At 46.1% G+C, this 26,289-nt stretch overlaps 5 protein-coding genes and 1 non-coding gene across 6 annotated transcripts; 2 read left to right on the top strand and 4 right to left on the bottom strand.

The window, feature by feature from the left end:
• The first annotated feature begins 1,244 nt into the window (after positions 1-1,244).
• On the top strand, positions 1,245-2,502 carry LOC117838799 (uncharacterized). The gene has a single exon (XM_034718969.2). It carries the CDS (start codon positions 1,526-1,528, stop codon positions 2,258-2,260), a length of 735 nt encoding a protein of 244 aa, XP_034574860.1. The 5' UTR covers positions 1,245-1,525; the 3' UTR covers positions 2,261-2,502.
• A 1,694-nt stretch (positions 2,503-4,196) lies between these two features.
• On the bottom strand, positions 4,197-8,603 carry LOC117838797 (KH domain-containing protein SPIN1). The gene is made up of 7 exons (XM_034718968.2): positions 8,282-8,603; positions 8,047-8,135; positions 6,301-6,449; positions 5,906-6,022; positions 5,688-5,804; positions 5,232-5,375; positions 4,197-4,778 (listed from the first exon to the last, which is right to left on the bottom strand). Exons 1-7 carry the CDS (start codon positions 8,359-8,361, stop codon positions 4,635-4,637), a joined length of 840 nt encoding a protein of 279 aa, XP_034574859.1. The 5' UTR covers positions 8,362-8,603; the 3' UTR covers positions 4,197-4,634.
• Positions 8,604-13,343: 4,740 nt separating this feature from the next.
• On the bottom strand, positions 13,344-13,427 carry TRNAL-CAA (transfer RNA leucine (anticodon CAA)). Its single transcript has one exon. It is a non-coding gene; the product is annotated as a tRNA-Leu (tRNA).
• A 1,446-nt stretch (positions 13,428-14,873) lies between these two features.
• On the bottom strand, positions 14,874-16,685 carry LOC117835089 (large ribosomal subunit protein bL17c). Its single transcript, XM_034714450.2, has 3 exons — positions 16,400-16,685; positions 15,462-15,871; positions 14,874-15,089 (listed from the first exon to the last, which is right to left on the bottom strand). Exons 1-2 carry the CDS (start codon positions 16,617-16,619, stop codon positions 15,462-15,464), a joined length of 630 nt encoding a protein of 209 aa, XP_034570341.1. The 5' UTR covers positions 16,620-16,685; the 3' UTR covers positions 14,874-15,089.
• A 1,044-nt stretch (positions 16,686-17,729) lies between these two features.
• On the top strand, positions 17,730-23,957 carry LOC117837428 (methylenetetrahydrofolate reductase (NADH) 1). Its single transcript, XM_034717049.2, has 12 exons — positions 17,730-18,022; positions 19,375-19,557; positions 19,735-19,795; positions 19,892-19,974; positions 20,170-20,343; positions 21,176-21,349; positions 21,421-21,521; positions 21,610-21,721; positions 22,100-22,180; positions 22,278-22,455; positions 22,792-23,129; positions 23,473-23,957. The coding sequence occupies exons 1-12, from the start codon at positions 17,804-17,806 to the stop codon at positions 23,554-23,556; spliced, it is 1,788 nt and encodes a 595-aa protein (XP_034572940.1). The 5' UTR covers positions 17,730-17,803; the 3' UTR covers positions 23,557-23,957.
• Positions 23,958-24,295: 338 nt separating this feature from the next.
• LOC117837430 (NAC domain-containing protein 2) lies at positions 24,296-25,876 on the bottom strand. Its single transcript, XM_034717052.2, has 2 exons — positions 25,195-25,876; positions 24,296-25,072 (listed from the first exon to the last, which is right to left on the bottom strand). Exons 1-2 carry the CDS (start codon positions 25,663-25,665, stop codon positions 24,593-24,595), a joined length of 951 nt encoding a protein of 316 aa, XP_034572943.1. The 5' UTR covers positions 25,666-25,876; the 3' UTR covers positions 24,296-24,592.
• Between the last annotated feature and the right edge of the window lie 413 nt (positions 25,877-26,289).

Genomic DNA, 26,289 nt, shown 5'->3' on the forward strand with positions numbered 1-26,289 from the left:
GTGCAAAATCTTATTTCGAAAGTAGGATGTGTCTCCATAACTATATTTAGCTATCACAACTCTATCTGATTGAGTTAGATCATTCCACGCTCACAAATAAATAGGCTTCAAACCCGCCAAAAGTTATGCCATGCAACCATACACGTACCTCGATCACATATGATTATCAACTATTCAACTTAACACCATGCACATCTAGCTACATTTCTTGCGCAGAGGTCTTATTCTAACACAAAACAGATCGTAAGCCATCTGTTAACCATATTACCAAAATCCGAGAATATCCTGACCCTTGATCACCTGAAACCAGAGATTCCTATCAGATGCGGCAACGCTCGAAGAAAGGGAAATGGATGGTGGTGAAAATCATTTCATTGTTTGAGTTTCAAGATAGGGAAATGTGGTGGGAAAAGAAATGGGAAATAATAGTCTCATTTCCCACCATTCCTATCCCATCTATGGGGTGGGTTATGACCGGGATGAAATTAACTCGCACGGGTGAACATGGTCGACGCGGCCGGCGTCGTCGACCTTGCTGGGTAGGGCAGACAAGGGCAATTTGCGTGAGCTGGATTGGGGACGACCGGGATGGTTGCTTCGAGTGGCGCCGTCGCATGGTTGCTCCAAGCCGCCGCTCACCTCGTACAGCGCCGTCTTGCGGGTGTGATATTGGTTAGCTTGCTTCTTCTTCCCCTTTTATTCATGTTCCCTGGTTCTTCTTTCTCCGTGCAAAATAAATGGCTGTAGCTTTGGCTGATGGCTCTACTCTGCCTCCTCGCTCAAGGTCAACCATGCCGCCGGTCCCTCATCTTATGTGAGTGATGTGTGACCAATTAGCAAATGAATTAAAGCAAATACAAAATAAAGTGGAGACGAAACGAAACCGAAACACTAAAACTCCTCCAAAGCAGCTCGATTTTGATGCTAAGTAACTCGATTTCCAGAGTAGGTTCAATTTGGTTCCTCGCTTGCCATACACTTTCTGCCCATCAATCATGCTGTGGCCGGAGCTGTCGCTCCCCTCGCGCGCAGGCCACCGGAGCCGCCTCGCACAGGCAGGCTGCTGGAGCCATCGCTCGCCTTGCATGGTACCAGACTAGCGGGCTTGTAGCTCTCAGGCTCTGGGTGAGCAGATGGATGGAAGGAGTATCATTTTTCTATTCCCATGTGAGTTGCACAAACAAAACCAAATCCAAATTTAAAACAAACATGGGATAAATAAATATATCACACAACTCTGTCCCTTTCCCGCTGCAGCGTAACCCAAAGCCATTTCTGTTTCTACTATCCAACCGCCACCTCAGTCCGCTCTGCTTTTACCCCACCCCCTCAACGCGATTCCTCTTCGTCCCCCCGCTTCCACCGCAACCCCACAAAGCTCCTCTCGCCGCCGCACCAGCTCGTGACACCCTAACCCTAAAACCCTCACCCTCGCCTTCAACCCCACGCTCCCATGGAGGGGCGCGGAGGCTAAGCGCCGCCAACCCTATCGCATATCCCCATGGATTGAGTCGATTCCCAAGGCATGGGTCCAAACCCTAGCCTGCAACAGCTGGCCGCGGCGGCGGCGGAGGTGGCGATGACGGCGTCCGAGCCGCCGCCGCCGCCGCGCGCGCGCGTGGTGCGGATCCTCGTGCACGATGCTGACGCTACCGATTCGTCCTCCAGCGAGGATGAGGCGCCGCCGCCTCCGCGGAGGGCGAGGGTTGGCAGCAGCAGCGTGGGCGCGAGGCGCCGCGTGATGGAAGCGGCCGGGGCTAATCCGCCCGTACGCTTCCGTGGCGTCCGCCGGAGGGCGTGGGGGCGCTGGGCGGCGGAGATCCGCGACCCGCACGGCAGCCGCCGTATCTGGCTGGGCACCTTCAACAGCGCGGAGGAGGCCGCCGCTGCCTACGACGTTGCAAACATTCGCTTCCGCGGTGCCAGCGCCCATACCAACTTTCCCCCCGCTCGCTACTTGCTGCCACTAGAGCCAGCCAAGCCTATCATCTCGCTGACTCCTGGGCCAGGAAAGGTGATCACCTTGCCACCAGTACCTGTGAAATCGACCGTCCCTCTGCAGGTGAAGGTGAAGGAGGAGGGTGGGAGCTGTGACGGCCAGGGGGAGGAAGGTAGTTCGGAGGTCAAGGCCTTTGCACCAAGGCCGATGTGGGAGATGATCCCTGGGAAGCGCAAGAAGCGTCCGGGCTGTGGCAGTGGCACTCGCCTGCGTGCCATTCATGCTGCCTCTGTCTGCGTGGAGGAGGTTGGCGGAGCCTGAGGGCCCAAGTACCCTTATAATTACTATCGCTAGAACCTTGATTGTCTATCTCCATAGCATCATTAGAACTTGGTATTGTATAATTTTGGTTAGTGTTAAACTGTTGATGCGAAAATCTATGACTCTGGTTGTGATATGATTGGGTGATGATCTTATGTATATATGGTGTTCTGTTACATTTGGTAATATGTTATCCGTGTGATGCAATGTGCGTGCTTGAATGTGGAATTGAACTTATGCAATCTCTTGATGTGTGCACCAATATCTTGTATTTAATTGCTAATAGTTGGTTATTGGGATGGCCTTTCTGGAGTGCGACCTGTTGATCTATTCACGGATTATTTCAGTTAATTGTTCGTCTATTATGTGCATGTCAAGTTCGCAGGCTTTTTTTCGGTTACACCGTTATAGTGTAATTAAATGTGCTGTCGTATGTGGGCATATGTGGTAACTATGACAGGAATATTCCTATTATTCAATGACTTCCTAGAATTTGTATCTTGCTGTCATGTCCGAATTGAATTATTATGTTTCTCTTGATGTTGATAATGTTCTGCTACTCTTGTCTCTTTATGCTTAGCAGGTGCCTGCTTTACAGATGTGCGTTGATGGTTGAGTGGATAATCTGTCTGTACCCTTTGTTCGGTGTGTGTTCACTTTATGTGCTGTGAAAAATTATTTTAAAATAAAATTGCATCCTTCTTATCATGATTTAAACTACAGCAGAAGATGTGGTCAATTGGCACAATCAGCATCTGCCCTTCAATCTGAAGCTGTTGAATTGCTTTACTTGGTCATGTGAGTTTCAGGTTGTATCCCTTCATGTACTGCTATTCTTGGTGACTCGGTGAAGGAAATGTTTTCTTTGACCGACAGATTTGGAACAATTTGTTGTCTTTCTTTATGTTGGCTGCAGGGTTGAATTCAATATTTGTTATCTGGTCATTGAGATAAAAGCATGGTTGCTGAACTTTTCTTTAACATATGCACGTGCACATCTGTATCATCATTTTCTTTTAATTTGAGTTAGTGGCCCCCCTTACGTTTTGACCTGTACAGGGTGTGGTTTTGCAAACGTGGTGGCTACTGTAAGCATCTCTTGAGGTTTTTGGTCTTGCGCATATTTTTTGCTTCAAAGATGAAGACACAGTACTATGCTCTGATATTGTTTATAGTTAGGCACTTCAGCTGTTGGACCCTTGGAAGTGATGTTCAGTTGATCTTGAAAGCACATGTAGCTTACATTGCTCCGCATGTGCCTTGTATCATACAGCTCTTGTTCAGAGTTAAGACATTACTACTGCAATCGCTATATGTATCATTTGGTTCTGCTCATGAGTTGCCTTGCTACAATCTTTTTTTTCTGCATTTCTCAGTTTGATTTATAGGATGCCCTTGCGCCTTGTATCTGAATTCTGATTGAAACATGTCAATGGAATGGTGAGTCTTTGCAGAACTCCACCCATGGGAGTGCGATTCTCTCAATTTCGCTTTTACCTGATTGATTCATGCACCGAACAAAACCTCCGGGGACATGTTTCTGGACAGCTGAACACGCTACAGTTTGCATAATGGGCTGCCAGGCCTGACACAGGCAATGAAGAAACTGTTGCCATCACCCAGGTCTTCAGAGCCTACAGTTCTTGAGGCCATGCCCTGTGCAACACCATGCCGTTGCATACCAGCCATCGCTATCGCGCTCAGAGCGATACTGCCTTCCTGTGCCCCAGGAAGCCAACAACATCTCGCAGGCCATGTTACACAAATATAATCGACTGGAGCCAAACATGTCTGAGTGAATGGGGCTCAGAACGTTTGTAGCTGTTCCAACAATGTGGAGTTGTGGACCATAGAGCGAACTGAAGACTGCTAGGCATTGTAAATCCTGGTTGGATTATGGCATTGTAAGTTCAAGGTCCCTGTGACCAAACCAAGATATCAGAAGGTACAAGCTGACGATCTTTATTATTTTTTTATTTTTTGCAACTCCATAATGTTAAAAGGTTATAATACAAGGTTAACAAACCACCTAAAGCTCACATACTCAGGCCTCTAGTTTATCATGCAGTTTGCAGTTCACCACCATACCACCACATACTAGGGTTAACCGTCAATAACAAATAAAACGAATGTTCTAGACCATACAACAACCAAGCCAGATCCAACCAAGGATCCGCGACTACTCTCACCATCCCAACAGTTTCCCCTGTCTGAAGGCGAAAACTAACTGATACCAGACTCGGCTAGTGAAGGCACATTGCTTCCTTCACGCATGCGGCATGCCCATGGCAAATATTGCCTGAAGGCATTGCGTTCCCATGACAACGGCATAACACTCCTGGACAGTGCCAGGTAGGACGGTATAGCTGCTTCTCTACTGACCCGTTTTTGCACGTTTCATACCACCGTTGCTGAATGGAGAGACGCTCCCAGGATGAGGGCTGTCCTCTCTCAGGGTTGAGTTTAGCATTGCCAGCTCCCTGAGCTGTTGCCTTTTGTAGAAATCTTGGGACTCATCCTGCAGCAGGTACCAATATAACTTTGTAAGCTAAGCATACGTGAACCTCATTTGTAAATATATGGAACTTTCAAATAACCGAGGCAATTATAATTTATACATATGTAAAAGCGTACATAAGGTTCAGAACAGAACATGTTAAAATATGAGATGAATAAATGGTAGGCCAAAATTCAAGAAAAGAGTTATGTGACAAGTAGGTGAGCAGTAGGTAAGCCAAAGGCAAGTTTTTTTGCCTCATCTGGACATGGATGACATGGCAACTCTAAGGATCTTTATATTATTATTATTATTATTATTATTATTAAAAAGCTCTTTCATGTTAAACTATCCGTGACATGTTTAAGTAACTATTTTCTTGGTTTTCCTCAGATATCAACCAGGGGCAGCAGGAATGGGCGTCATACAATAATCTAGCAGATATAGATATACGATGTATTACAGATCACTCACCACTGGTTTCAGCAACTCTTCTATAATCTCCTGTGCATGTCTCAACCTTGCATCGATGATATTGGCAGGGAACTCAGCCTCTATCAAGATATGCAGCGGGTCACTCAGGTGCTCATAGCCTGGTTTTCCTCGTAGCTTGTCCTCCTTTAAAAATCATGAAACCATATAGATAAAGCTTGTTGCAATGAAGCAGAACCAGGAAAGTAACAGCCAAAAACAGAGCAATTAAACATTTTCTGTTCAGCAGGGTCAAATAGACAGAGGAACATTGATCTATTTGTAGTGTGGAAAAGAAATTAAGGGCAAGGCAGGCTAGAAGTACAATGCACATTGGTGTAAAAGTAATCAGGTGTGTTTCAAGGCTTCTGAACAACATATACATATCTGCCAGAGAGCTCAATGAGAAACAGTACTTTAATTTGATGGATGTAAATAAGAATTGAAAACTTCTCTTACCTTCCCTGGATCTTTGATGGAACCCTTTCCTCTAATGAAAACACGACATCCAGTGGATGCTTCTACCCGCTTTAGAGAATTGCCTCTAGGTCCTAAAATGCGCCCCACAAAATTGAACTGGGACAGGAGTGAAAATAGTATCAACAAAAAGCTCAAAAGCTCCATGATTCTTTTGTGTGAACTTCAAGAGAAACTGCACAAGTTGGAGGAGGGCATACATTCGGGTAAGAATCAACTGGGACCTCCAGACGAAGAATCTTCTTTACAACATGTGAGCTAGGACTCGGCGGTGCTCCTTGCCAGTCCATACTAGTTCCTTGCGGAAAACCTAATCTCTATTGTTTTGTTCATAAAGGGAAAGACATATACTTTATTAGTATTTGTGACAAAAAAAATCTTAAAGCATGCGTAACATGAATGCCTTTACATCTTTCATGTATTTTTCATGTTAATGCACTATGGTCTGAAATATCATTGACAGTTCAAGCAGATGCGAGGTTCATCTCTATCCATGATAAAAAAAAACAGGACTATCAGAGGAAAAGCACATCCATTTGTGTATGAAATACAGAAGAGTTACGCACTTGATTGCAAATACATTTTTAAGTGTTACCTCTTGTAATCCGCTCCAAGGACTGAATCCATTGCCAGGGACATTAGATCTGGGATTTGGAGAAGACATTGGACTAGGACTTCTAAACCGATGCCTGTCGAAATCGCCAAATCCATGGTTGTGGACAATGCTCGAGACCCGCATAATCTCTGGGTAGAAAAAAGGTCAGGAGATCACTTAATTTTATATAATAAGAGATAGATAAGTTGTTGATTAGAACTAGACTAAATGTCAGAAGATGATACTCCCACTCCGTGAGAATCGACACAAGAATGATCAGAAAATACCAAAGCATGTGCACATTGATATAAATCACTCCTTTTAAGGCCGACCACTACATAGGAGCGATAGGAAGCCAAGCAGTCAAAAGGAAAGGCGAGCAGCCCTTATTGCAATAGCAAACGGCCTACTTATAGCCCTATTTATACCTTTTCTGGGGGCATTCTAAGGTATTCAATGTTGCCGACTACTAAGACTTCTGTTTCAGCACCATTCGGAAACAATGTTAGGCCCTAAGTCAATCCAACGTTTTCTCCATTAGAATAAGGGAAAAAACCACCCGATCTTGTGGGTCTGTAACGGTTACCTATCCTGTAGGTGTAACCTTTCGCTCAATACTCAAATCTACAATTGAACCGGAAGCGCCCCTTGTTTCAAAGAGAGGAGGACGGGTTATTCACAATGCCAGAGGAATCATCACCGCAAGGCATAGAGGGGGAGGTCATAAGCGCCTATGGGAAAGCGCCTTTCTCTCTATAAGAACAGTTATTATGCCTACAATATACAGGTGACCACTTGGTTATCACAATAGTTCCCTTTACAGGACGGTCCAACCAAATAACACCTAGTCAATCAATGGTCAGTTGATGATCAATCTACAATGTTAAAATAAGGTCATTTTTTGAAAAAAAAAGTTAAAATAAGGGGAATCCCCTACAGGTCATGGTCTGATAATATGCATTGCACACAAATACCAGAGTCAGCTGACAGAGAATGATTAACCCATTAAGAACAAAAATTAGGTAAATTTTCAATGCAAAACAAGGGACCCACCATTTCCAGTATCAACAATACAAAAAGATTGTATAATATGAAGCACAATTTCCTTTATAAAATTCACAAAAACTGTTCATAAATAGGCCAGAAAATTTGTTTCTAATAAGTAAAGCAGCCATGCATATGCTGTGTGATGCCTTCACGATCTTGCTGGTAATGTGCACTGAAAAATATATGTTATCACCACTTAACATCTACCACTTGTACAATGCAGGAACTTTGTCATTGCTTTTTATACTTCTGTTAAGATCAACTATAGCCTCTAATCCAATCAAGTTCATAGCAATATAACATATCCATTCCTTTGAAGCCTACCAAATAGTGATGGGTCAAAGTCACAAATGGTTCGACCAAGAAGTTGATCTGAACCATCACCACCATAGATTATAGCAGCCAGATCGATCATCAAGAACACCAAATGATGGCATTATATCCCAGAAGCCTGATCATCTAATCTAATCAATGGATTAAGCATCGTAATACAAATCTAAAGCATCGAAACATAAGGAATCATAAGAACCAGAGACCGTACAGACAGAAGTAGCAGCCAATGCTATCCAAACTGAACACTCATACAAGCATTGGGGGCATCCGTCCCCAACTCACTCATAAGTCATAACCAAATTAAGATACTCTCATCAAACTACAAGAAACAACAAAGCGCTTTAAGCGCAGATCAAAGGATCTCACCTTGGCTCAATAGCTTGTTGCATATGGGCAACACCTGCATGAAAGGTCCCAGCTTCTGGTGTTCGGCAAGCAACTCGGCTAAATACTGACTGAAGAAACCAAAGGAACCGATGATGATTGTTAAGGCCATGACAATACCATCAATTGAACTGAACAAGAAAAGAGGGGCAAAGAAGCAATCTCGGAATCAATAATTGTCGAATAAAACACAGAAGAAATCCATGCGCCGCTCTACCTATCAACATCTGGATTGCTTCTAATCTGAGGGGAGAGGTTTCGCGCAGGGGAGAACCCCTGGCTGTAGAGCCCCGACATGGCGGCGGCTCTGGAGAGTGAGGGTTGCAATCGAGGAGGCGGCCAGGTGATTGAGAGGGATACGCAGCCAAGAAGTGGAGGCGAGGCGAGGCGAGGCGAGGAGATGGTGTTTGCGGTGTGGGGTGGTAGGAAGAGAGGTAAAAAGGCTCGCTGCTTTAGGGTGCAGCCTGCAGCGGCAGCAGCCAGCGTAGGGGGAGGAGAGAGAGAGGGAGAGGGGTTGGCAGGCAGCCGGTGCCGCTCTGGAAACCCTTCTTTCTCTCTCTTGCTTGCAACACGACACGACTGATTTTCTTTTTATCAAAACAAAAACAACAGCTAAGGAAAAACATGATAAAAATACCCCTTCTTGTTTTCTTGAGTCACGTCAACAAGTCCATGTCTACAGGTTGCTATACCGTGGTTATCCGATTTGCGATGAATTGTTTTCTTTTCATTGAGATGTACATGTGGTGGAATTATTGCCGCGTAATATATCTATAGCTCTCTAAAATGATCTTAAGAACATGCAGCATGTTATGCTGAAACTTGCAATCAACATATAAGTTCAAGTTTTCATGCGACTTTTCTCGTGACGAGTATGCTATAACTCTTCTCTAGTCTTTATATATATTGTTAGTGTATACAGCAATACAAGCGCGCATGAAGTATTTTTCTTTTGTTAGATATGTTTTCTATCTACTATGACGACATGAATGACGAAAAAAAATGTCGCTATATAAGTTTGCGTGGCGTATAATTATATCTATCTGTAAATTAGTCATCATGGCGTATAGACTTTTGTCGTACTACAAGAAAAACGACATCTCTTCTATGTGTTCCTTCGTGTTTGTAGCGTCACGAAAATATGCATATACATTGTGGCTGTCTTAAAGTCATAACAACATTCGTTTCTGTATGCAACCATGCAACAAGAATTTCAAAGTTTCCAATGATTTTATAGAGATTTACTATTACAAAACAGTTAATGTATATTTTCTCTCATTTTATAGCGTGCCCGAATTTCATCCATGCTAGTATTGCCCAATAAAACCACATAAGCCCACTCTTCCGTTTTCTCAACACCCATTTTTTAGCATCTTAAGTGTGATATAATAGCTGGGAAATCTTGGACAAGCCAAGCCTGATGCAGTGATGCTACTCTTCCTAAGCTGTCCATTTTGTCATTAGAGCAAACTCCAAAATCCCCTTTCCCTGGCTTGAGCTTCCACCAAGACCCAGTACATGGGTGTTTTCTGCAAACTCAATTTTGGCTATCAAGCATTCAGTGTCATGGACCCTCGTGACTAAGACTGCATCTGGATTCTTGACTGGCATTTGCTCCAGCAAGCGAGCGAGCCACAGGGAAACTTTCAGAGGTTGCTATTTTAACCGGTCGTGTACGTAGAGGCCCACAGAAATGGCCGGGTATCGCCCTTTTCCTCGGCAAAATGTGTCGGTTGCTGGTGAGCATGGTTGTCACTATCGGTACACAGCGGCAGGATCCTATCAACAGTGGGGTGGAGTAGCTTGTAGAGCTTAGAGTGAGCCATTGTGTGGTGGTGGTGGATACAATGCAAACTTTTCCAGGCCACTGATAGCGATAAATTTCTTTGCACCCCCTGTATTGCGCGGAAAAATAAATAAATTTTATTAGACAGCTAAGTAGAAAATAGTGCCCATTTGCTTGAATTCTTTTAGTACAGATTTCATACAAAACCAATAATTAATAACTCGCTTATGAGTCTACTATTATAGAATCTGTGCTTCACAAAAAGTACCATATGAATAAATTATTTCCATGTTTTGAGCTCGAAGAAAATGTCCCGACAACCTTTGTGTCGAAGCTTGCCTCCAATAAGCTACGCCTTTTAACAATACCATGAGGCGCATGTAGAATCTTAAATAATTTATTAATCAGGAGATTTTATCTGCAAACCAGCCAGTCTGTTCTAAGAGAATCCCAAAGGTGCATTTCTTAATTGTTTGACCAATCACCCACGATAACTGGCTCAACAAAGTCTAATAATCTCCCAAAATTATCGTAGCCAAGACTTCTCTCTAAGACTAATCCCAGTGCAGGTTTCATAGAGGTTTCATGCACATTAATTAGGATTAGGGTGCCATGTCAGCATTTTTGATGATGTGGCAGTGAGTTAATGAGGAGAGAGGTAAGAGAGATTTCATCTAGATGAAACCAAGTATGCACAGTTACCAACACAATTTGTGTCTGGCATGTGGTGCATATGAAACTACACCATGAAATTTTGCATTGTAGAGGTAGTTTCAAATACAATTTCATTTTCATGTTGCTTATGTGGCTATCTTGGAAACATCAAAATGAAACTCTCCATTGGGATTAGCCTAATAAGCTATTACTAACTACGGATGAATCGGACTAGCAGCGCAAAAGGAGCGCATGAATGCTTTCTTTCTTTCTTTCTTTCTTTCTACCAAATGGGGGAAATGTTCATCAATTCTAGCTGACCATTTGGTACATAATTGTGGACCACACTAGCCAACTGACAAAGGCAAGTGTGAGTGTGTGTGTGTCGGACAAAATACAAGTGCTTGATCCCAAGGAATAATACGAAAATAGTAAAAAGAAAAACTGCGTGTTAGTACTCTTATTACGTAATCAAAATAGTAAAACTGGCAAATCGATTTATGTGATAAGTTGTTGTGATCTGGCTATCGAACTCTCTCTCTCTCTCTCTCTCCCTCTCTCCCTCTCTCTCTCTCTCGCCCTCTGAGTTCAAGTGAATGTACTCCCTGTTGCTTTCTGTGTCATGAGTTGTTGTCTTTTCAGTATATGTGCTGGATTTGGCAAACAGGTGAAGCTGGAGTGACTGGTAAGTCAGTAAAAGTTAATGATGTAAGCACCCTGATTTTGCCACTTTTCCTCAAGGCCGCCTGGCTGAGGAAAACCAGGTAAGCTGGATGCTCCGATCCGGGCATCAACTTTTGTGTTGGCCCTTTCCAGTCCCTGCTTTACTCATCAGCCTTCACATGCGCCCTGCAGCAGCTCCATGCATGCACGCTCCGGTTTTATGCCATAATTCAGAACAAGCGTGTTTGCGTGTGTGTGGGGAGAGAGATAGTAGAGAGAGAGAGAGTCTGTGTGTGTGTTTATACCAGTACCAACAAACCTTGGCTTGGCACACCGACCTGCAGTGACGTTTATACCTTGCCGGTAAAAAATACTAGGACTAAGGCACTGCGAGCTACACTACAGTTGGACACCGTACACAACATTAGCAAGGTCTAAACTAAACACCGCGCGCGGCAACGTTGCAACGAAAAGCTCCGGACCCATCCCGTGCTGTCGATCGGTGCCGCAAAGGTCCGTGCATGTCCTTGGAACACGTACGACGTTGACTCTAGCTTAGGTTTGGCACGAGAAACCACGCCAAGCAATGCCTAGACAGTGCAAGGGGACGGACATGTGCAAATATACAAATACTCCATAACACAACACAGCAGCAGATCGATCTTCCTTGACAGCAGATCGATCACACACATCCGGAGTTCCAGACAGCAGTACAGACACCCACCCGGTCTCCATTGAGCGCGCACTGGCGGTACACTACTCGCTGCTTTCCATCAACATGGCCGCCTCCAAAGGAGAGAGAGAGAGAGAGAAAAAAAATTAAAGGCAACTGTCATATCCCCCGTCCGGCAGTGCTAATCAGTAACCACGTTGGTTAGCTGCGCCGTTCGTCCTGCTAATCTCCCTTTTCCGGACACGATGATCGGGTGGACCAACGGCGGCAATGATCCCTCCAAGGGTTCGTCCAAGCGAGCGAGCCCAAACGCCACCAAGCTGCTGCAGAATCGACTTGGTTCTGCTCCAGTACCGGAGATTCCCATCACCCCATGGCGATCGCGTCGTCCGCTCTGCCTCTGCTCGCATAGGATTCCGCCATGGTTGGAGACGGGCGTTAATATCCCCGGGAGGCAGCGCACGTTGCCGCGCCCAGTCGCCCCCAGCCCAACCCAACACCTCGCTGCTCTGCCTCCCTCGTTATCCTACACGTACACGAGGACACGGATGCCGTCGCCGCCTGCTAGTGCGACGGGCAACTTGGGAGGAAGCAGGAGGGCTCGTGCCTGATCCGCGCCGCCGTCGGCTCGGGATCCGCCGGCCGCCGCCGGCGGCGTCCGCCGTGCCGCGCCCCCTCGTGCGCGCGCACGCGTGCGTCGTGCGTGCGCGCGTGCGGGCGTGCGGCCAGGCACGGCCACCTACCGCAGCTGCCGGGGGCGCGCACATGGCGGCGTCATTGCGGTGGTGTGCATCCAATGCGGCCGGTGCGGCGATCTTGGCCGTCCGGCGCAAGGCGACGAGTAGGAGATGACAAAGATATCTACCGCTGTACGGCGCCTTCGCTGCGGGGTTTTGTATTGTATTGTACCCCCGAGCATCTGCGCGCCACCAGAGCATCCAATTCTTGTGCCTCCCCCCGACACTCCACCGGCAGCCGCAGGCCGCGGCCGATCGGTCGACGCGGCCGTTCCCAGCCAGATGCGTGCGCAGTGAATTCGTGGCTGGCTGGCTGGCTGGCTGCGTTGGCGGTGGCAGGACTTCCGTTTCTGTTTAGTTTTCATTTTACGGTGGTGGTCGTGGCGACTGGCAACCGTGGCAGGTACCATACCCTTGCATCATACGCGCGAGCTGCATCGACGGATGGTCATGCTGATTTGCCCGGCCCTAGATCTTCGGACGGATCACACGGTTTGCGGCAACGGGTACCTCTGCGGGCTCAATTGATTCTGCACGTGCTGCCATTGCAGGGCACATCAGAACCGTGAGTCGTGAGAAGCATTTCTGACATGGCCGTGCCTGACATGCGTCCCCAACATCACAACCGACAGCTCAAATTAACCACTGTCATCGAATGCCTGGAAACTACTGGTAGTAATTGCGCGTGGCATATATAGGGGCAGGATTAGGGGATAGAGCATGGGCGAGACAAAATGAAACATAAAAAAGAAAGAAAGAAAAATAATGTCAGAAGTGGGATTTGAACCCACGCCCTCGTTAGAGGACCAGAACTTGAGTCTGGCGCCTTAGACCACTCGGCCATCCTGACTTGGTGTTTGAAAACGCATTACGTTTTATTAATACTTAAAACCAACTACGGTCTGCAGGAACACTAACCATTGTTAGCTACATGTGTGCCTCACTCTGCAGGAACAGTTGGACGGACAAACGTAAAATGTTTTCTGAGATGATGTGAGTGCAATGCGAGCATGATTAGGTAGGACAGCGGAGTCAACTAGACTTGCGTGAATAAAATAGGGTTTTGTTTGCTCAAGTGATTATGTGGCTAGTAATACACATAACCATGTGATGTTGGTGGACACTAACTGATGACGGTCTAGTCACCTTGGCGGATATTAACCGGTGAGTGGCAAGCAAGACCTTAGCGAATCACATTAGGCATGTCCGCATGTGCATCATAAACGTCGAGCAAATGAAATAGTTGCAGATTAATAGGACCCTGTGCTACATTCTACGAGCTACGAGCTACGAGCAATAATTGATGATCTTAGCTTCATATCTTGCTTACGCGTGGATGATCCAACAAAAACAGAGAGAGGTTGTAAGGGGCTCACAAATGCTGGGGGGTTTAGTCTCCCCCCCCCCCCCCCCCCCCCCCCCCCCCACCCCCCCCCCCCCCCCCCCCCCCCCCCCGGCTATACTATTGGATTCACTTGTGTCCTTGAGCTAAAGATAATCCTGTTGAGCTCCCACAAGTAGGTGCATGAGGGAGCGCAAGCTATCGTTGAGGAATTCAGTGCACCCAAAGCCTTAAGCAAATGGGAGACAATAGACTAAAGGGGGGAGACATGAGACATTTTGCTTTCATCGTTTATCAGTGGGTGTAGGTTTTGATAAATACAATATTCCAAGTACTAGCAAAAAGTTTAAAGGAAATTTGAATACCAAATGTTGAGCACGATTGGTGAAAAAGAAAAGCTCACCCGACAAAATTAAAAAAACCTCATTAATTCCACACTCATTCTTCCCGTTTCCTTGCTCCCTTCCAAACATTATTTTTTCACGGGACAATCCGTTTAAAATTGTAGAGAAATTTTGTAAATAATATATTAAATTTTTATTATTTTTTTGTCAGATAAAAGGGGATTTACACGACATTTTCGATGGCCAGGTTTGCCTATGGTCATCGTAAAGTTGTTCTTTACTGGTAACATCCACCGGTCCCAGACTCCTGGTCCAAGTTAGTTGTTGGTAAACGGAACTGCGTTGTGCTCAGTATACGGGTGTTCGCGTTATAATTCAAAAATTATACTTTTAGAAAAAGAACACGCTGTTTGAGCGAAAAGTATGTTCGTAGTCCAAACCGAAATCAATCTTTCGACCCACCCACAACTCTTACTACTTGTAAATAAATGCCTAATTTGTACTAAAGAGTTCGTCTCCAAGCTTGTCCACGGCTGGGCTACACACGCACACCGACCTAATTGTAGGAACAATTGGGCAGACAAGATACAATACGCTGAGCTTATTGATATGCGATGCCAGCAACTCTTTCCAAAATATATCATAGGTGCTTCGTCAATTACAGTTTACAGGACGACGTTTGACCGTTCAAAACTTCAAGCATGATCTACACTTTGTTACAAAAGAAAAAAGAACTTCAGAAAAATAGGCATCCAAAGGGCAATTTGCAGACATGACCACTCAACCTGCACAGCACCCATGAAATCACTGCAACTGATGGAAGATCCTACAGATAAAAAGACATAAGCCATAAGAAACTCATAGCCCATGAATAAAAGGAAGCGGAATAAAATTCTTGTGTACACAAAATGACATAAGATACATGACTAAGGGTCATGTAACAGAACTAATTTTCTTTTTATCGCTTTCAATATTGCTCACTGCAGCATCTGTCTAATGTACCTTGAGGTATTATTTATATCCAGGGACGCACACCAAGATCCTAGACAACAAACACAAATAAAACTGTTGCAGCTCTAAGCAAGTATGCATAAGAATACTAGTTTATCTTATTATTCAAAAAGTCTTAGGTCAACATATGCAAGAAATGTATTTTAGTGACTTTGGAACTTCAGGATTCAGCAAGAATTTCATTTACCTAGACAAGCTCAATATACGCCATAGGTGCATTATCTCCCCGCCTTGGGAATGTCGGGATGATCCTTGTGTAACCACCCTCTCTGTCTCCATACCTGTCTGCAACCTCAGCAAACAATGCATGGACGATATGCTTCTCATATATGAATGCGAGAGCCTGTCTCCTCTTGTGAAGAGATCCATCCTTTGCCAACGTGATCATTTTCTCAACATACTTCCTCATTGCCTTTGCCCTTGGCTTTGTAGTCTTTATCCTTCCGTGCTTCAGCAGCTGTGTGGTAAGACCACGCAGAAGTGCTTTCCTCTGATCTGGAGGCCTGTTAAGTTTCGGAACACGTCTCCCATGTCTCATTGCAACTATCCTTCCACGAGCATCAACACTGAACAACCGATGCTCAAAGCTTGAGTTCTCTACAATGCATTTGACAAATCCAGTGGGTGAGTTTATACAAAACGGAGTTTAAAAAAACATCCTAATTTCATCAGGACAAAACTTTGAGTGAAAAGGTTGGTCTGCTAATAAATTTTGACATGGTAACAAGCCAAGCGAAGCTGATAAGACTGCAATAGGTAGACAAAACTGGTTGCAGATGTGCGCATTGTCATTTTATACAGGTCAATCAAATTGCAGGTGTGTGGTAACAGCAAATAATGATAAGATTGCTGTAAAAGTTATCGACTTGTATCAACACATAAAAAAACACTACAGCTTAGACGTGTTGAGCACTGAAACTATTAGACGTATAATGTCAATGATATATTATGTCACATTTTGTAGTGTATTAGCAAGCGTTAACAATTGACGCTCCTAAACTTACAACTATTCTAAAAGCTGCAAACTCTGCCCATCCCTCGTATCGCTTCCATCCCCCACAACTAGCGCACAGCAATCTCGGCTTCGGTTCACTAAGTTTAGAGAGGTCAGTGAGATTCCTTTACCGGCACCAAGGGAGAGAAGATTCGAGACAGGCGCGAGGCCGGAGAATGACCCGAGGCAGCCGACCGACGCCGCCGTCGCCGCCGACGCGGGTGAGAAGGACGACCGGAGCCTGCCCGCCGGGGAAGGTCGGAGAGTGGGAAGGGCCGCACGGAGGGACGCCATGCGCCAGGTCGAGGCGGAGATCGCCGGCGACGGCGAGGCGGAGGGGTAGGCCGCCATGGCGGAGGCGAGCGGGGCGAGCGAGGCGAGCGGCGGAGTGGGTTTGGCTGGAGAGAGGTGGGCGAGTGGCGAGGCCGCTCGGCTTTGAACCGGATAACGTTTGCTGAGCTCGTCGCGCTGCGGATTGGGTTGCGATTTCCTGGGCCAGTTGTAATGGGCTTAGTATCAGGCCAAATGGGCTCGATTTTGAAATGAGCTGAATGGGCTCTACAGCATTTACACGCGGGACCAAGCCGCTATCAATACTCCTTCGGGAAAAAAAAAACAGTTGTTGTCAACGCGTCACGTTCACCTGGCGAGCATGCGGCAAGTGTCATGGTGTTCTTCACTTACTTCTTTTTTCTAGAAGTTTTTTTTGTTTTGTTTCTGTGAAGGGGACTAGGGGAATGTTCTTCACTTCATTTTAATAAAAAAAGTTTTTTGTTTTGTTTTTGTGAAGGGGACTAGGTGATTGCTCTTCACTTCTTTTGTCTCATGCTGGCATGCCGACGTTTCACATAATCCAGTGTGCTTTGTTACTACTACGTTGCTAACGAAATCACGGTCCGCCTAGAAAACTCAACTACCAGCACTCTGTATGAAGAGTAGACGTTGTAATTTGTTTCAAAGTCGCCAAGTCATGAATTCAGCACAAACTCCACCGTGGAATCTCGCAGGAATCAAAGAGTAGTTGAGTTGCTATGCCCTATGGTTTAGGAACTTTTTTTTTCCGACGGCATATGGCATGTGAGTAGGTAGGAACCGGTTACCTTCCGGTCCAAACACTAAGATGTTGCGAAAAAAAAAGAGAATGAAAAAGAGCAGCAAAAATACTACATTATTTGCCGGGGTCCCACCCGTCAGCGACGCAGCACGTCCCGATTTTCTATTCGTGATGACACCCACGAGTGGCCATCGCGCTACCCACATTTGTGGTTGGTGCACGACAGCGATACGTGCACCGGTCCTACACCCACACCATCTCTCCCGTGGACTCGCCTCTCGTACGCCCACCACAGAAATCCGTGTGCGGGCCCCACCTGTCAGGCTCCACCCTGGACCGAGCCCATCCAACAGCGTGGGGTTGGTGAGTTCAGATCTCTTCGTATAAACCCACCCGCACCCACTTCCCCTACCTGCGCACTCCCCCTTCCCTCCTCGCCATTGGAGCGCGCGCGCAGCGGCGAAGCTACAGAGGGTTCGAGATGAAGGTGATCGAGAAGATTCAGCAGGCGGCGGCGGATGGCCGGACGGCGTTCTCGTTCGAGTACTTCCCTCCCAAGACCGAGGAGGGGGTCGAGAACCTCTTCGAGCGGATGGACCGCATGGTGGCGCACGGCCCGTCCTTCTGCGACATCACCTGGGGCGCCGGGGGATCCACCGCCGACCTCACCCTCGACATCGCCAACCGCATGCAGAACATGGTACGTACGTGTGTGCCGCTAGCCCGCTCGACCGCGCGCGCGATCTGATCTGATCTGTTTCGGCACCGCGCAATGATTGGCATAAGTACTGGCTTCGGTTCGATCCGGCTGGGAGCGGAGTAATGCGTCGGTGGATGTGGCGAGATGCATTCGCTTTGTTGTGTTGCATAACGGGTTTGGGTAATTGGATTTGTTGGCTTGGTACTGTGTGAGAAGAGAATGCGTTCGATGAATGGCAATGTTTTGGGAGGTGGTTGGCTCTGATTGAGTCCGATTTAGTGCGGATTTCGGAGAAATTATAAGTATGTGCTCCGCTGGATGCTCGGTGCTGATTCCATTAACTTCAAATTTTATTAACTGCTGTTCATTTTGAACCAGTTTTTACATAATTTAGATTATCCATAGTTTATTTCAGTTGAAAACTAATGGGTCACATGATACGGTTCTAGGATGGCAGCGTGGGTGTGAAATGATGGTATTTGGGCACTTCGGATTGATGTACTCCTTCTCCTTGTTATTTCGTTAGCCCTATCATCTGTGCAGTGAGTGTGTTCAGGACGAACTCGTAGGACAGTTTCATGTTTGGTACTTACTGCAAGAGTGTAGCGTTTTAGTGGTAGTTCCTAGTTCGACTACCCATTTCTGTTTACACAGCCCGATGCCACTTGCACTGTTTAAACTCTATTCTCTTTCTTAATTGAAAGGTAGAGCTCCTGCCACTCACGTTAAAAAAAAATGGTACAGTGAGTGATAAGCATAGTTAGGAGGAAGTTGATGCCTAACGCGCAGAACAGTTCTCTGGAAATGTGCCATTTTGATAGTTGGGCATGTGGTGGGGTAGAATACATGCGCGACTTCCAATATTGTTATTGTCGGTGGTGGGTGATACTTCAGGTAGCAAGTCCTGGTGGATTGAAGTTGAAACTTGCTTATTTTTCTCGATAGATTGTCAGAGGATGAGTTTGGATGTCACTAATTGGATTGCATCGCATGTCTTTGATGCTACCCAAGGTGGGATTTGAATGGAATGTTAAACTGTGATGGGTTTACCTTAGTTCCCAGCAGAGTCACTATTTCCCCAGCTACATTTCTGTTGAACACACATATAGCAATGCCAATTTGGGCTGCTGCATATCTGGCCTCAATATTAGTCTGGGAATGGGATGCACGATCTTGGTTGGATTTGACCATCCAGCTTTAGTGCTGCTCTGTTCTGAACTTCTTCAATGTCCTCAAACTAATTGGTTTCTTATAATTGCTTTGTATCTTTGAATCTTTGATGTATCCCATGCATCGCATCCATAAGTATATGGAATGGTTATTTAGTATTTTATACTGGTTCTCTTTTGTAGGTGTGTGTGGAAACTATGATGCATCTGACATGTACAAACATGCCAGTAGAGAAGATAGACCATGCTTTGGAAACCATCAAATCCAATGGGATTCAAAATGTTTTGGCACTTAGAGGGGATCCTCCACACGGGCAAGACAAATTTGTGCAAGTTGAAGGCGGATTTGCTTGTGCTCTTGACCTGGTAAGATCGCATTTCGGGCAAAAGAACTCGTTAAGTACGCTTGCAAGATATGGCACGGTGACTAAATTATTCTGCCACAGCGACTGTTATGTATAGGAAAATAGACTAACCCATCTTAATCCTCAAAAAGACCACCTCATATTCAAACGTCTTCTGTCTTTTACTTGGTACTTGCAGGTGAAGCATATTAGAGCTAAGTATGGTGATTATTTTGGCATAACTGTAGCTGGTTATCCAGGTGAGCTAAACATTGCTTATCTATAAGAGGGGATGGTTTCAAGTCCCAACTTTATACATTGGGTGCTTTATCTGAAATATTTTTTCCAAATGTCAGAGGCCCACCCTGATGCGATACAAGGCGAGGGAGGTGCTACACCAGAAGCATATAACAATGATCTCGCCTATTTGAAGAGAAAGGTTCTTTTTACTTGCTTGATTTTCCTTTTCCTTTTTTCAATTCAACATGATATTACGATTTATTTTGTTGGTTCATGAATAAAAAATATGTAGAAAACAAATGTATAATGCTGTAAATGATGGCATTTGCATGTTTTGTCAAGCATATTATTATTTTTTAAAAGCTTCTCTCTCATTATACAATTTTCTCTGTAGGTTGATGCTGGCGCTGACCTTATTGTCACACAACTTTTCTATGATACCGACATCTTTCTCAAGTTTGTGGATGACTGCCGTCAAATTGGTATTACTTGTCCCATTGTTCCTGGCATAATGCCAATAAATAACTACAAAGGTTTCATACGGATGACTGGATTCTGCAAAACTAAGGTAAGATCTGTTGCTAGTAGCTCCATCATTTGTAATCACAAACAATTCCAATTGGCAATTTGGCATGAAATTCTGCATGAATTACCTTTCCCGCTTTGCTTGAATTTTGTTATCTCAATTCCTGGATTTGAATGGAGAATAGTTTTCCTACTTGCGTATGTAGGTAAAATTAGTGCAAACACTGTAAGGTATTCCTCAAGGTAAATGGGAACTTTCAAATTTACATGGACCATACTGTTAATGTACAAACAGCTAGTACATGCAGGATAATGTATGTCAAACACCATAAGATATTCTCAAGATTAATGGAAACTTTCAAATTCACACCACCATACTGTTAATGTACAAATAGTTTATACATGTAGGTATGTACAACAAACTCCATCTCATATATGTAAATGTACAGCAAACACCATCTCCTCAAGGTTAATGCATACTCCCTCCATTCTCTTTTGATAGACCTATTTCACCTTGGCACAATGACCAAGGAGAATGATCCTACTTATCATCTAATTAATCATGTCATTATGTACTCCTCATTATCATATACATGCACCTCGGTATCGACGTCATTATATACATGCACCAGTTATTTTTCAAGAGGAGTTACTCTACGCAGGAATCTAACAGTCATCCGTGTCAGACCCAAGATTGGCAACTAAAATAGGACTATCAGAAGAGAAAAAAATTCAGTTTTGTAAATAAGTCTTTCAAAAGAGAATGGAGAGAGTACTTCCAAAATTCAGACCATCATCCTGCTAATGGACAAGTACTTTTGTAGAAGAAAAATTCAAATGTTCGAGTTCTCACCAAAAGACTGAATGTTTGACAGATACCTGCTGAGATCACTGATGCACTGGAGCCTATTAAAGAAAATGAGGAAGCCGTTAAAGAATATGGAGTCCACCTTGGGACTGAGATGTGCAAGAAAATTCTAGCTAGTGGCATCAAGACTTTGCACCTTTACACGCTAAACATGGAGAAGTCTGCTATAGAAATTTTGAAGGTAATTTCTGATCTGTTGCTAACAACTATTTTATTCTGATCTGTTGCTAACAACTATTTTATCCCCACCAGAGACTTGGATTAATTGAGGAGTTCAAGGTTTCAAGGCCATTACCTTGGAGGCCACCAACTAACGTTTTCCGTGTTAAGGAGGATGTTCGACCTATATTCTGGTAGTTGATTGAAGTGCCATTTATGTTAAGTTGATCGATGTCTTTGTCCCATGCTAACCCAGTCTAATAAACGTCAATGACTGTGCAGGGCTAACAGACCAAAGAGCTATATTAGAAGGACTCTAGGTTGGGATCAGTATCCGCATGGACGGTGGGGAGATTCCAGGAACCCATCATATGGAGCACTTACTGACCACCAGGTAATTTCGGTATCCTTTTGTTCCGGTCTACCTTTTTTGTGTTTACTGCCATTTTTTAACCTAACCTATGCAGTATGCAACATTTTTGTCACACTCTCAGGGTTATAATGCATCTTCTGGGGGGAAAGATCTAAGTTAGAATGAACATTTACTTATGACTCAGAGATATTTGTTCAGTACGAAAATAGTATCATGGACCCCAAAAGGGTGTTTCACGATGGGATTTTTCTTAGTTTTTATACTGTCACCACCCACCAGCTGCTACACCTTTACTTGTAGGCTTTGTCAACAAAAATCAGTTGTTCAAGATTACTCAAGTTACCTTCTGTGATCACATGATATCCTAGTTGTATGTAATTATCTTCTCATTCCAAACAGTTCACAAGACCTCGTGGGCGTGGTAAAAAGCTCCAAGAGGAATGGGCTGTTCCACTGAAATCTGTGGAGGACATTAGTGAGGTAACTGTTAAATTGTGTGATGTATTGACATAGAAGTTACTGTCTTTCAATCTTTTGCTAACCCTGCTGATTCTGATCTTCTCTATTCCATTTCCAGCGCTTTACAAATTTCTGTCGAGGGAAGCTTACAAGCAGCCCATGGTCAGAGTTGGACGGTCTTCAACCAGAGACAAAGATTATTGATGACCAGCTGGTGAAGATTAACCAGAAGGGCTTCCTTACCATCAACAGCCAGCCTGCAGTAAATGGAGAGAAATCTGATTCGCCTACTGTTGGTATGTTGAATGTATTTTGTTTTATGCTTGGTGGTCCTGGAGCAGTATTTTAAGCATGCCTTCCAATTTATTATAGGGATACTCAAATACTGGTAATTCATGTATTAGTCTGTCTTAAAATCATAATTGTATATTGAGTCATCACTCATGGGTATCCATGCAAATCAGGTGTAGGATTCATGTCCTTGCAATTATCAGCATAGTGCCAACAAAGTTAATCCTTGGTTTGCTAAATCATCTGGAAATGCCATATAGATCATCCTGTCAAGTACGGAGTACTTGCTTGAACTATTCTTTGATCCTTTCTGACCTGTTTATTTGTGCCCTGTTCTACAGGTTGGGGTGGTCCAGGAGGCTATGTTTATCAGAAGGCCTACCTTGAGTTCTTCTGTGCAAAAGAGAAGTTGGATCAACTAGTTGAGAAGATCAAAGCATTCCCTTCTCTCACATTTATTGCTGTGAACAAGTATGGAGTATCAGCCTCCAATATTCCAGCAAATGCTGTGAATGCTGTCACATGGGGTGTTTTCCCTGGCAAGGAGATTATCCAACCTACAGTTGTTGATTCGGGAAGTTTTATGGTTTGGAAGGATGAGGCATTTGAAATCTGGACAGCAGGATGGGCCTGTCTGTTCCCTGAGGAGGACTCCTCCTCTAAGGAGCTACTAAAGAAGGTACTTCTTAACCACTTTGAGCGTCAAGTCAAATAAGTATAAAAATGCACGAGCAAAGAAAGTTTCTTTTACTCGTTACCACTATATTACACTTTCTGCTATGAACCGGAGAACCTCTTGCCAGAGCAGATAACCCCTTGCAACGCTTGTCTGAAACGGCATGTGTATGTGTTCTGTCATCAGGGATGAAGTTTTTTGTAAATATTTCATAGCATTGATTCTTTTCTATGTACCATCGTCCATTCATCTGCATAATACACGTGTATAGGGAAACAACCTGCACAAATTTACCCTTCTTTCAGAAGCGCATTTCCTAACAGTATTTCTTGGCTGCTCATTTCAGGTACAGGAGAACTACTATCTGGTCAGCCTTGTTGACAACGACTACATCCACGGGGATCTGTTTGCTGCCTTCAAGGAGATCTGATGACGCTCTTACACAGTCTGTGTTGTTGTTGTATGGCTAAATTCCCACAAATATTATTGCTTCCCCGACACAGGGTCTGATCGCGACGAAAGCTTCTGCTCATTTGACCTTGGAGGAGTCCTCTAGTCTGATTTTTCCTGCTTTCTTTTGGCTTATTCGAACCAAACTTTTTCAATAAGAGATAGCCATGCTCTTTCCATTCCCTCCATGAGGAAATGGCGCAATGGCTAGATTCATGATGTAAAATTCGCTTCCGTTATAATCGCTGGATGCTTTCAGTGATTCACAAGAGAAATGTACCCAGAAAAGGGGGAAAGGGGGGGACGCGCGGCCGGTATTGTACGGAATCTGTGCCTATGCTTGTGATGGGAATAAGATCGACCGAAACCAGATGTTTCACATCCCGTTTTGAACCACTTCGAATTTCAGAAACCACCCTCACATGCCACCATGACAACTTGGCCCGTTTGTTGCAGAAGCAGAACTAGTATATACTTTCCAAAGGAAGTTCTGGTTTTAAGTGTTCTTTTTGGAGTTCTAGCAGTCTAACCGTAACGTTGACCCGCCTTGCTACATGCCTGTTGCAGACTGCCAGTTGCGAAGCCAGACACCATCATTCGTTTGCCATGTCCTTATGAAGGTGCTGCAAATCTGCAACTTCCACCGTTGTCGCTGCAAGTGCAAGCACACCTTGACAGGTTACCAAAAATGAACACAGGGCAGGTCAATGCACAGGTAGTAAACAGGAACATCAAAATTTCGTCTGGTTCTGTTGGGAGAAAGAGGAAAGAGCTACAGATATACGAGTATCTACCTTCTGAGGTGAAAAGTGAAAAAAAAAAATGAGCCGGCGCCACCCCCGGGCCGGCTCCTTGTACGCTACACCGACACTCTTAACACTGTAACCCCGACCAGGTTCAGGTTCTTCCGACTCCTTCCTACGCTGTATTTACAGAGGCCGCCGCGTCCTTGCGGCGCCGTCTCCTGGTCATCCATCCTCTCATGGTTCATTCCCATGCCGCGTCACTTCAGAAATTCAGAAGGGGGCCAACCCGGCGCCGCCGGTGGTGTGGTTCCCCTTGACCCTCGGCGACGCGAAGAGCGACGAGTAGAAGTCCTCCCCGGGCGGCGGCAGCATGTCGAGCCCGCTGTACATGCTCTGGATGTCGTCGTAGCTGAGGTCCACGAACAGGTCACTGTTCTTGGCGGCGAGGTTACCGCCGTCGTCCACCTGGGGCTCCTTCTTGGGCACCATCATCGCGGCGGCGGGGTCCTGGAACGCCGGGAACGAGTCGTCCAGCTCCGGGAACGGGTCGTTGTCGACGATCTCCGACTCCGGCGTGCGCGTCTCGCCCCACGAGTGCGAGTGGGACTGCGAGTGCGAGTGGGAGGTGGTCATGTCCATCGCCTCCTCCTTGGTGGTGGTGGCGGCGGCGAGGGCGGACCCCTTCCCCATCTGCATCTTCTCCCACTCGTTCTTCTTGTTATACAGGCGGCACAGCACCCAGTCATCCAACTGCAGAGAAATGGATCAGGATAGAATTAAGTTACTCTGTTCTGTTCAACCCAAATTGATGATCTTTAATCTCTAGAAGAAAGTAAGAAAGAAAACATTCGGAGGAAGAATCAGCGGCTTACCCTGAGCGATCCCTTCTTGGCTGCGGCGGCACGGCCGGCGTCGGCGAGCCTGTACTCGTGCATGATCCAGTCGGTCTTGACCCCTCGCGGCGCCTTGCCGGCGTAGAACACGAGCGCCTTCTTGATCCCGAGTGTGCGCCCCCGCGGCGCGACGGGCTTGTCGGCTCCGGTTGCCTTCCAGTATCCGTTCCCGGCGGCGCGGTTGGGCCGCGAGCCGTTAGGGTACTTGCGGTCCCTGGGCGTGAAGAAGTACCACTCCCTGGTGCCGAAGAGCGCCCGCTCCGGCAGGTCCCATGGGTCGAACTTGTAGAGGTCTACCTCCGCGATGATGGGCACCGGGAGGCGCTGCCCCGCCGCCTTCCGGCACAGGTAGTGCTCCACCAGCTCGTCGTCCGTCGGGTGGAACCGGAACCCCGGCGGCAGGTTCAGCTCCGCCTCCGCGTCCCTCTCCCTCCTCACCGGCACTCCCATGGCGATCGGTCGGTACGGTGAGGTCGAAGCTGAAAATTGATCGGCAAATTTAGCTGGCTCCCTCCCACTATGCAACACTCTGCAACAGTACTCTTCTTGGTTGGCTCCGGCGGCTGCTGCTGGCTCTGAGGCGGTCTCTGGGTGTGTCCTGTGGATTCTGCGATGTTCTTGAAGCTGGGAACCGCGGGCAGGGGAGGGATATATAGGGGGCGGGGGGCTCGGCGGCGGTCTGGAAGCTTCGGCCGGGGGGCGTCGTCAAAGCGAGTCGGCGGCTGCGGGAAAGAGGAAGGCGGGGGCACGTGTGGCGGGGGAGCGGGGTGAGGTGGTGGGTTCGGGGAAGGTGGGGGACGCTCGTGGACGGCCACCTCAGCGCCCGGGGATTGGACGGGACCGGCCGCGGTGGCGTCACGGCCGACCTCAGCAGAATTGGGACGTGCCGGCCGATGGTGCGGCGCGGTTGGTCGCCCCGCCCGCCGAGGCGGTGCGGCGCGGTTCTTCCGTGGCCGCGCGCCGCCCGTTCAGTGCAGGCGTGGTTCGAGACGTGATGGGCATCCCGTGGATGGTAACGTTTTGGGGAAACGTATTTGGTACAAGAGGGATGGGAAAAATGTGCATAGGGGGGGC

Source organism: Setaria viridis, chromosome 9 (genome assembly GCF_005286985.2).
Source record: "Setaria viridis chromosome 9, Setaria_viridis_v4.0, whole genome shotgun sequence".
NCBI lineage: Eukaryota > Viridiplantae > Streptophyta > Magnoliopsida > Poales > Poaceae > Setaria > Setaria viridis.